We start from the raw sequence: 11,709 nt of genomic DNA, 5'->3' as shown, positions 1-11,709 counted from the left end.
TCACTGTTCTTTAGGAGATCTGTTTATATTTAACAGGGAGTTTGCGTAAGCATGGAATATGGGGGGGTGCCCTCACCAGCCCTTGGTGACCCAGGGTCTTTATCACTGGCAGAGTCGGGCAGGGGCTCTCTATCTGTGATGCAGGGAGTGAGGCTGTGTTGTCTCTGGAGTGTCAGGGGTGACATGACACCCTAGCAAATTGGAAAAAGTAAACATTATTATATAACAGAAATAAACAGTCCACAACTGGAACAAGAATCTAACAAATTAGCAGTGAGAAAAATAGAGAACACAATTTGTTTTGATATTGGGGCGACCGTGGCTCAGGGGGTTGGGAAGTGCATCTGTAACCAGAAGGTCGCCGGTTTGATCCCCGGCCTCTCTGTCCTGGTTGTTGTGTCCTTGGGCAAGACACTTTACCCTACCGCCTACTGGTGTTGGCCAGAGGGGCCGATGGCGCGATATGGCAGCCTCGCTTCTGTCAGTCTGCCCCAGGGCAGCTGTGGCTACAACCGTAGCTTGCCTCCACCAGTGTGTGAATGCGAGAGTGAATGAATAGTGGCATTGAAAAGCGCTTTGGGTGCCTTGAAAAGCCCTATATAAATCCAATCCATTATTATTAAATGTTTTATTGCGGCTCCAAAACCAACAGCAGCGGCAGGCTAGACGACACACAACAATAAACACATTAAATGCACTTCTGAGCTATTTGTTCTTGCAATCATTTTTGATAGGTCTTTATCAATTGAGTTCTGTCCTGCTCGGGGTCACAGACTTCTGCAAAAACTGTCTAATAGAGCTCTGGGTTGGTTTAGAGTGGTATACTGCAAGATGCTATGCAGCAGCAGCAAAAGTTACAGTGGACACACTGGTATCTTCATTAATATCACACTCAAGTGACTGCGTTTTATCTTCCCATTGCACTGATGGGTGGACAGTTCTCAGGTGCCTGTGCAAGTTGTTTGTGGAGCCGGCTCTATATGATAACCTTTTCTTGCAGACGCTACACTCTGCCTATGTATTGTCAATAAAATTGAAATGGTTCCAGATTTTGCTTCTTTTATTGGTGTCACTCATTTCCATTACTGTAGTTTTCTAATGTGATGATGTTGTCTCTTGTTGTTGCCCCTGGCTCTCTTTCTCTCCCTCTCCCTCTTGCTCTGTTCCTGTGCTACTGCGAGTGTAACTACCGTATGGGCTCAAATTGTGGTCATAAATATTTTGTACTTGCAAATCAAATGCGTATTTGTGTACTGAGTTTTGTAACCTTGTAAACCAAAATATGTGAAAAATTTATGTTTGTGCATCTACAGATGAGAATTTGTGTGTATAAAAAAAATTTACTATTTACTTACTATATTTGAAAAAAATTTACACTTTTTTTTGTTAAGGTCTGGTTACAGATACAAAGCAAAAAGCTACATGTAAAACTGTGCTCAGGTTCCCTGGCTGCATGTGGATTTCAACTACAAGTACGGATTTTGACCCGATTTTTCTTCCTTTCAGCTGATTGGTCAATGTTGTGTCAATCACAAATTTAACAATCCGGTCAGAGAACAGATGGGTTTGGCTGTTGGAGGGGTGCTTTACTGAGATTCAGGTCCTGGAAGGGTAATAAAGTTTGAAGCTGGAGGATCTCTATATAAATATCCCATAGAAGCTAGGTCCCCTAACTTTTGGTAGCTGTTGAAAGGATCAAGTTGTGGTATATCAGTGGTTAGAAATACCATTATTACTTTAGGATTAGTTTAACACAAAGTCAGGGCTGACCATTGCTGTGAGTCAGTGCGCAGCATAAAGGCCCTTTCACAGCGGACGCAGCATGTGCTGCTAATGCAAACTGCTAACTTAAAGCCAAGGATCCAGAATTTGTTGCACTGTCTGCTGAGCTCTGTGGGGTTTTTGCGCCAGCTCTACGTGTATTAGATGCACTGGCTCCTTGTCGTTTCTATCGCTGACTTTATGTCCTCTACAGCTGCACAGGCTGTTTTCCTTCGTGGTGATGAAGGAAAAAGCTGAGCATTTATTCTTCCAGGACCTGAAGCTCCGTAAAGCAAAAAACAATAAATATTTTTTACAAACACAGATCTTTTTTACACAGACACAAATTCTCATCTGTAGATGCACAAACATAAAATTTTCATATATTTTGGTTTACAAGGTTACAAAAAAATAACCTCTAGGGATGCACCGATACCACTTTTTTGGAAACGAGTACGAGTATGGGTACTTGCATTACTTAATAAAAACATGATTTAAATTTACAGGTAACAGCTTTAGTCCTATAATTTAACAAAAAACAAACAAACAAGGGACTAGGTTGGAATTAAGAACATTTATTTAAAATGAAAAGCATGTTGTATGCAACATATTACAGAATAAATAATTATAAAAAACAAAATTTAATTTTAAATTTGTTCGTCTGTTTCTCTGTTTAGAAGTCTCACTAGCACAGTCACAGCTGGGATGACATCAGAGGCTAGTGCATCGTGGCTGCTCACTTTTTTAGTTAGTTCCTCAAAGGGGGCGAGGATGGCAACAGTCGTCTCCATAAGAGCCCATTGGTGAGCGGTGAGATAGTCAGGGAGTTCATGCTCGGACACGCCCAGCACTCGCTTTTGCTCAATGAGGGACTGGAGCATGTAATACGTGCTGTTCCAGCGCGTCTGTACGTCCTGCTGCAGTCTCTTTATTGGCTGGTTGAGCTATCCCTGAATGTCCTCGAGGCGGGAGTAGGCTAAGGCGGAATGTTTAAAATGCCCAACTATTTTCCGTCCCACTGCTATAGCATCAGCTATGCTCCTCTGTGCTAATAAGCGTGGGTAAATAAGCGTGGGTAAACTCTTTGTACTCGTTGTCGTGTTTTTGGTGCTTGATTAAATTACTTGTGTTAAATGCGCTACCTTTTGAGCCTCCTCTGGACAATTTCGCTGAGCACAATTTGCAGTCCGCCTTTGTTTTTGCGTCTTCGTTCACTTTGAAATAGTTCCACACAGCTGACTTGTCTCGCCTCCCCTTCTCCCCGCTCTGAGCTGCAGCCGGGGCCTGGGGGCGGGCACTCTGGGCCTTGGGGCGGGCACTCGGCGCCTGTGATTAACCCCTTACATGCCGCTCAAACATAGACAGGTCTCAGACCGTGGTATCGGTCCCCGGTATCGGAGGACTTTTAACAAGTACGAGTACTTTAGAAAATGTGGTATCGAGGCCGATACCCGATACCAGTATCGGTATCGGTGCATCCCTAATAACCTCGGACTCTCTTTGCAGGGTTCATGTGTGTTTACCCCAAAAAATTTTGTGGCATAGTTAAAAATTGGCTATATTGTCCCAAAAGAGGTCAAAATAATCTCTGCATTAAACCAGCTGCGTTAACATTGTGCTACACTTGTGGAAACTAAATACATCATTGGAGTGAATGTTATTAAAGCAAATACTAAGATTTTAGTTTTGAAACAACATTTCAGACAGGAGAGCAATTTTTAATTAATTCACGTTAATCCTTGTATTTTTTTGTTTTCTACAGTTTCAACAGTGATGATGAGACTGAGTATTTATATAAAAGTCTTTATGATTTGTTGATAGGTGTAAAGCCATTTATAGTAGTTATTTGTTCAAGATAGTAGTAATATTTATTGCTTGTAGAGAAAAACAGTCCATTAAACAACTCATTAAATAAAGAATAAATGACAAAAAACAGAAAACACAGTTATGATGAGATGAAAGATTTGCATGTAATGGTTGTGTGTTCTACATCAGTGAGGTACTAGCAAACTAACTGTAAAATAAACATCAAATCACTGTTTCACAAGAAGCTGATGAAGACATCCTTGTTCGAGTGCTTCAACCAGACTATAACTCTGTCTGAACAAATCATCTTTTTAACGAGGTGTGGCCATGATATGGTATCTGCGGGGCACATTAATAAAACTGCTTTTTTCAGGAATGAGGTTTATACTGTCAGGGCCTCCAGCACAGGAAAAAGTGAAATCCTGCAGCAATGATACTATGAAAATAAAAAGTTCCATACGGGCCAGAGACTCGCCAACACAGTTTCTCTTCCCTGTAGAGATAGACAAAGGACTCTGATTAAAAATAATTGCAGGGCTCTAGACTATCTTGTCAACACAAAGTTATTTATTTGGAGCACAGTTCTACAAGAAACATAAGTGACTGAAAAAGTGCTTGTGCTTTAAGTGCTTCACTGAGCTGAAATTGAAACTTAATACATCTCAAGATATATTAAAGGAAAGGAAATCTTAATTAAAAGGACCTCAAAGTGTCTGATAAGGCTTCCAACTGAACATCTCAATATCTGAACATCTAAACAGCTTGATATCTTATAGACTATCCTCCACTGCAGTCACATGCCCCTCAGATGGCCAACTCCTGTAATTTGGCCTTTTTCCCATTTTTTTCTTCTGTGTTCGGGATGACACCTTTAAACTTCACATACGCGACATCATTACTGTATGTAGGGTTTACGTTCAAGCCATTTTTCTTGTGAAGAATTATTTCGGACTTACAATAGGCATATTGTAACATTACATAGGCAATGTTAAACTTAATCATCATCTCGGCCTCCTCTGGTGACCGTATATGGCTCATTATCTTATGCCATCTCCAGACCAGTGTTAGACACAACCTGAGAGCTTGATGGCTCCGTGTCATAGCACTGGCTACGGACGGATCAGGCCTGAAGGAAAAAGTTATCAATCGTTCTTTTCATCTTTTGTCATTACCCACAGCTATATCTACTTGTATCGGGCCTAGGCTACTCACACCTCTCTATTCGCCTGCATTTTCAAACGTACACACACGCAGGCCTAAAGAAATATGTGGACCACAGCTAATCAGAGAGGTCTCTAAATGGTTTAGACCATAATATGGGCATAGTGTTTGTCTGTTGTTGACCACACGGAGACTTTCAGAGTTGTAGGGACATTTTCTTTTACTCGAATGGCTGGTCACACCGGTGCGACCTAGGATTTTTTTAGTCACACCATTGAGAAATTAGGTTGCATGTGTGTCCAAACTGGTCACATTCTAGAGCCCTGAATTGCTTTTCACTGTAAATATCAAGATATTTGGGGAAAAAAATTACGTCAACATGCAAAAGAACTGGATGATCAATGACTGTGTGTTGACTCTTTACCTGCAGAGAATGGCATGAATGCAGGGCTTTTCTTAAAGTTGCCATTATTGTCCAAGAAGTGCTGGGGATTGAAGGACCTGGGAGTGGCCCATTGCTTTTCCTCTTTTAGCACAGAGTGCAACAGTGGAATAATTACAGTGTCCTATTCAAAACATATATCTTGTTAGTGTTGCTGCTTTCAACATTATTCTCTGACTTGATATACAATAGATTCTGTAATACACATGAAATCTTGGAATTGAGAATACCTTTGGGATTGTATAACCCCTGAAGGATATGTCATTCAGTGTGTAGAGAGGGACGCTGAGAGGGATAAGGTCAAGAAAACGCTGCACTTCATGGATGACAGCAAGTGAAAAAGGGAGGGACTTCCTGTCCTCCATCCTGGGACAACGGCCTTTTCCAATAACAGTGTCAATCTCTTGCTGCATTTTCTCTGGACACAGCAAAGCAGAAATGATTACCACTCTGATTTGTTTTATACGTCCACCAAGGGACGTATTCCTAACAATAATGTATTAGGGCTCGTAAAGTAAATTCAAGGTCTTGTTTTGTAAACTTACCCTGTATTTTGGGGTATTTAATCAGCACGCTAAGAGCATATCTCAGGGTGGAGCTGGTGCTTTGTGTTCCAGCCAGAAACAGAGTCATTATTGTAGAGACCAAATTGTCATAGTGGAACTCAGTTGTGGAAATCTCCTTTTCCTGAGAGAAGAAAGTTGCCATTGTTCTCTGAATCAGAGGATCAGAATATCTTTATCGTCATTTTAACAAGTACAACAAAATAAATGCAGTCCCTGCCTTGTCAAGCAAAGTTTAAAATATAATTACAAATGAAATATAAAAAAGAGGCAGAAGACTGTATTCAGTAATAATTAATAGAACCTTATTGCACATAAGCACTGTTGCACAGGATGTCACAGGATGTCATCCATTGCACAGTATTTGTCAGGCTAATTGTAGGTGATTACCTGTAATTCAGTACCCTAACAGCTGCAGGGTAGATGTTGCTATTTAGTCTATTAGTCTTTGTTCTGATGCTTTTATATCTATTGCCTGATGGGAGCAGTTCAAACAGGTTATGACAACTGAACAACTGAACATCTCACTGGCTAAGCTAGACCCACCCATTCCTGCCAAAGCCTTAAACGATGAAGGTTTTGCCCACATCAATCATTGCACTGCGCCCGTCGCATTACTAATTTACTTGTAATTACATTACAAAACCACGGAAACACTCTCAACCTTTTCACATTTCATTCTCCAGATACACCACTCATCCTAGGTTTTCCTTGTTTGGAGGTTCAAAATCCTCTCTTAGATTTGTCCAGCCAATCATTCAGCCATCTTCCTCCCCGATAGGGGCCAGGTTCTTTTTTGTTGACAAAAAGGATGGCTGTCTCCGGCCATGTATTGATTTTTGCAGCTTAAATGACATTACAGTTAAGAATAAATAACCTTTACACCTCATCAGCTCCGCGGTTAAACCACTCCAAAGCGCCACGGTCTTCACCAAACTCAACCTTCTAAACCCATATCATCTGGTTCAGATCAAACATGGGGACAAGTGGAAGACAGCTTTTGAACAGACACCTGGGACACTTCAAATATCTGGTTATGCCATTTGGTTTAACTAATGCTCCAACATTATGTCCCGACAGCATGTTGCTTTGAGGCTGGCTGAAAATCTGCTCCATGGTCTCCCTAAACTCCCGCACGTTTTTTCTTTAGCTACTGCTGGTGCTACACTCTGATGGTAGCCAAAAGTCCATACAGTTGCTTAGGCAATGTAGGTGCAGGACACAGCTAAATTAAGAATATAATTTTTAGCACTTTAGATTTTATTAATTACCTACATTAATAAACACAGTAGTTGTAGTTTTGTGTATTCTTTTATATATTATGCTTAAGTTTTCCAACCTGGTTGATTCGAATAAGGAAGGAGTCTATGTAGTCTTGTGGGGAGCTGGGGTCCAATGTGTCTTTGTGTTCTTGGATCTTCATCTTGATAAACTTTCTCACCTCTTCATACTTTGCAAAAACTTTGTGGTGGGGGCCAGGAAGATGGTCCATGAGTTTTGGAAAGAGGTTGTACATCTGTTGTAAGGAAGCATAGCACCATACATTCTTGTAAAGCATGTACTGTGTTTGGATAATTTTCCCAGTATGTTTTTTAAAAGATGCAGGACAGACTCTGATGTATATATTCTTAATCAAACTAATTTTTAATTCTGCTCCCACTTTCAGTTACCTGACCCACAGGGCTGCTATTAAGCTTTCCTATATGAGAAAGTATGGTAAGGAGGTGCAAGAACTGCTTGTCTTCATGGCTGAAACGTTGACCAAAAACCAGGCAGCAGATCACGTTAGACGCAGTACGGCTCAATAAGAATGTGGGGTCAAATGGTGCACCTGCAAGAGAAGAGGAATCATCTGTCAAATTAACTAAGGACTTCACTTTAGTTATGACATGCCCACACGTCTGACTTTCCCACTGTTTAGTCTGCGCTTCTCCGTTTCAAACTATTACAAGTTTGGTCCTGGCTAATCAACTTTTAAAAAGATTCAAAGCGTATGTTTGTTGGCACACGGCTTTCCAGAAAATGGTGTTTTCATGCATTTGACTGTGATTTCTGATATCAGTTGTGCATCCTGATGTGTTAACAACCTGAAGCTCACAAAAACTCTCTGTTGTAGCAGGTCATATTGGTTTTTTTGGTGGTGGAAGTGGTAGTGGATGTCAATTCAGTAGTGGAGAATATTGGGTTAGTGGGATTAGCCTACTGTAATATGCTTCTGTTTTTCCAAAGTGAAGACTGATTATTTTCCGTTAGTATTGTAGTGTCCTGTTATGTTCATGGACAGCTTATTGTGTTTCCTTTTTGGTTATCTGGCATGATGTGTCAGTGATTTTAACACTGGTCCTTGTCTTTTTCTTTAGAGCATTCTCATGGCAAAGAGTGTGTACATTTGGGACAGCCAGAGTTGTAGATGAAAATTGGTATATGGGTGTGGTCACTAGGGATGATAGTGTTCCATATAGTGTTTTATATATCAAAATATATATGTATTTGTTAGGGGTGCAACGATACACAAAATTCATGGTTCGGTTCAGTTCGATACTTTGGTGTCACGGTTCAATATTTTTTCGATACAAAAAATGTTCATGCTTTTTTAATTTGTCATTTATTAAAATTATAAATATACAGTGGGGCAAAAAAGTATTTAGTCAGCCACCAATTGTGCAAGTTCCCCCACTTAAAATGATGACAGAGGTCAGTAATTTGCACCAGAGGTACACTTCAACTGTGAGAGACAGAATGTGAAAAAAAAAATCCATGAATTCACATGGTAGGATTTGTAAAGAATTTATTCGTAAATCAGGGTGGAAAATAAGTATTTGGTCAATAACAAAAATACAACTCAATACTTTGTAACATAACCTTTGTTGGCAATAACAGAGGTCAAACGTTTACTATAGGTCTTTACCAGGTTTGCACACACAGTAGCTGGTATTTTGGCCCATTCCTCCATGCAGATCTTCTCAAGAGCAGTGATGTTTTGGGGCTGTCGCCGAGCAACACGGACTTTCAACTCCCGCCACAGATTTTCTATGGGGTTGAGGTCTGGAGACTGGCTAGGCCACTCCAGGACTTTCAAATGCTTCTTACGGAGCCACTCCTTTGTTCCCCGGGCGGTGTGTTTTGGATCATTGTCATGTTGGAAGACCCAGCCTCGTTTCATCTTCAAAGTTCTCACTGATGGAAGGAGGTTTTGGCTCAAAATCTCACGATACTTGGCCCCATTCATTCTGTCCTTAACACGGATCAGTCGTCCTGTCCCCTTGGCAGAAAAACACCCCCATAGCATGATGTTTCCACCCCCATGCTTCACAGTAGGTATGGTGTTCTTGGGATGCAACTCAGTATTCTTCTTCCTCCAAACACGACGAGTTGAGTTTATACCAAAAAGTTCTACTTTGGTTTCATCTGACCACATGACATTCTCCCAATCCTCTGCTGTATCATCCATGTGCTCTCTGGCAAACTTCAGACGGGCCTGGACATGCACTGGCTTCACTGCGGGATTTGATTCCCTGCCGTTGTAGTGTGTTACTGATGGTGACCTTTGTTACTTTGGTCCCAGCTCTCTGCAGGTCATTCACCAGGTCCCCCCGTGTGGTTCTGGGATCTTTGCTCACCGTTCTCATGATCATTTTGACCCCACGGGATGAGATCTTGCGTGGAGCCCCAGATCGAGGGAGATTATCAGTGGTCTTGTATGTCTTCCATTTTCTGATGATTGCTCCCACAGTTGATTTTTTCACACCAAGCTGCTTGCCTATTGTAGATTCACTCTTCCCAGTCTGGTGCAGGTCTACAATTCTTTTCCTGGTGTCCTTCGAAAGCTCTTTGGTCTTGGCCATGGCGGAGTTTGGAGTCTGACTGGTTGAGGCTGTGGACAGGTGTCTTTTATACAGATGATGAGGTCAAACAGGTGCCATTCATACAGGTAACGAGTGGGGGACAGAAAAGCTTCTTACAGAAGACGTTACAGGTCTGTGAGAGCCAGGGATTTTCCTTGTTTGAGGTGACCAAATACTTATTTTCCACCCTGATTTACGAATAAATTCTTTACAAATCCTACCATGTGAATTCATGGATTTTTTTTTCACATTCTGTCTCTCACAGTTGAAGTGTACCTCTGGTGCAAATTACTGACCTCTGTCATCATTTTAAGTGGGGGAACTTGCACAATCGGTGGCTGACTAAATACTTTTTTGCCCCACTGTATATTTTAACTCAAACGTACAGTTTTTAAATTTAATGTTGCTGAAACAACAAAGGGATAAAATAATAAATCTATCTGATTGAGAAATCACTCAACACGTTAACGAGCAAAACGCAGTAGTTCCCACCCATTTAATTGCCCATGTGGCACATCCGACATACTGTTTTACTTTTGTCTATGACGTGCTTACCTTCAGGGTCATACTTCACATGAAGACCAAAATAGTTCCAAAGGCCAGATCTAAATGAGGGTGGAGGAGGTTCTATTTGCCATGTTGCAACGAGCTTAGCTTCTGTCTTGCTAGCTTGCGCTGCGCTCAGTGGATCTGCGCTCTACAGTGCTGCCCAGGCGAAGTAGTTGAACGCAGATCCACTGAGCTCTCAAGAGAGACAGCATCGTCAGAAGAAAGGTTGATAAAATAAATTAAAAAGTTTGTATTGTTCGATACATATGCGTACCAAACCGAAAGCACTGTATCGAACGGTTCAATATTGATACGAGTATCGTTGCACCCTAGTATTTGTTTTCACTTATCAGCATTTAAATTTTTTAATATGTTATATAAATATAGGTACTATGCTGTGCATAGTAAACATAACTTGCCATATTGCACAGTAGCCCTTTTCACATCAGCTGAAACTATACCTTTTAATTTATGTATGTGAGCCCTCATATGTTCACTCTCTTCTTGGATCCATTCTTCCATCCCCTTGCGTCCCATCCCAAAGTCTCTTAGAGTGGTCAGTGTGAAGCGTCGCAGCTGACGCCAGCGTTCCCCATTACTGCTCCCTAAACCTGAAAGATTAAACCACTTACCAAAGTAATGGAAGAGAAGCCATGCTGATTCATGAAAGAATTAAAGCACTAGGGAAAAAAAAATCACTTGTGCCTTGACGAAGACAACATATTTGAGTGATCACGCTTTACCATATTTCTTGTTAGGGTTGTGTAGAAATGGAATTGGTGCTCTGCCTGTGAAGTCATCTGCTTGATCCACCAAGGCTTCTTTCACAGCATCATATCCTACCAGAAGTACTGTCCGCCGCCAGCCTAGGTATACTGTCATCACTGGCCCATAGGTTTCACTGAACTAAAGATATGTGAATTGTTTAAATGATAAACATTCATCTGAAGTTTTGTCTAAATACCAACATGCTGTTAAAGTTAAATTCAGTGTGTTGATTAAAAGTGTGTCGGTCTCCTCAAATTACGAGAAAAATTATTGTACAACTTAAAAAACCGCACAAATATTTAAAAAAGTGAACTCTTACCTTAACAAAACTTTTAAAAGGTGCTTTTTTGTCTATCTGTAGAAGGTTTCCTATGAGAGGAAGTGCAGTGGGTCCTGGAGGCAAATGCCAGTTCCTTTTGTGTTTTATATTAAACATCCACAGCAGAGCTAAGATTAAACCTGCCAAGATGACAGTTGCACAAGATTCCATCCTGCTCTATATAATCTAAAAACTATAAAATAATACACAAAAATACAAGACAGCAGCAAGTCAAGGAACTAGAAGCAAAAAGAAATTTCAACAAGACTCAGTGTTATGAGAACTATGAAGTTCACACTACAGCTACACAAATAAAGCTACAAAGAGCCCTGTTGGAAGAAGAACTCAAAGACAATATAAATTGGGATTAAGACTGCAAAGTCTAACTAAGAGTAAAACTATACTAACAGAACAGGATAAATCAAACTGTCATAAAAGCAGAACTTAATATGCTAGCAACCCAAAAACCTGTCTCCAAGACCCAGCACATCCACA

At 40.8% G+C, this 11,709-nt stretch overlaps 1 protein-coding gene across 2 annotated transcripts; it reads right to left on the bottom strand.

Annotated features, from left to right (window-relative positions):
* Window positions 1-5: 5 nt before the first annotated feature.
* On the bottom strand, window positions 6-11,679 carry LOC148098986 (cytochrome P450 2F3-like). Of its 2 annotated transcripts, none has more exons than XM_087851178.1 (9): window positions 11,215-11,679; window positions 10,871-11,033; window positions 10,589-10,738; window positions 7,404-7,564; window positions 7,073-7,249; window positions 5,716-5,857; window positions 5,401-5,588; window positions 5,153-5,294; window positions 6-191 (listed from the first exon to the last, which is right to left on the bottom strand). In XM_087851178.1, exons 1-9 carry the CDS (start codon window positions 11,383-11,385, stop codon window positions 130-132), a joined length of 1,356 nt encoding a protein of 451 aa, XP_087707304.1. In that variant the 5' UTR covers window positions 11,386-11,679; the 3' UTR covers window positions 6-129. The 2 variants fall into 2 exon arrangements, with proteins under 2 accessions (XP_087707304.1, XP_087707303.1); XM_087851177.1 differs by lacking the exon at window positions 6-191 and adding an exon at window positions 2,327-4,060.
* Window positions 11,680-11,709: the final 30 nt, after the last annotated feature.

Source organism: Neolamprologus brichardi, chromosome 14 (genome assembly GCF_056152115.1).
Source record: "Neolamprologus brichardi isolate AB-2024 chromosome 14, ASM5615211v1, whole genome shotgun sequence".
Taxonomy (NCBI): Eukaryota; Metazoa; Chordata; class Actinopteri; order Cichliformes; family Cichlidae; genus Neolamprologus; species Neolamprologus brichardi.
This window is presented reverse-complemented; position numbering and strand designations above follow the sequence as displayed.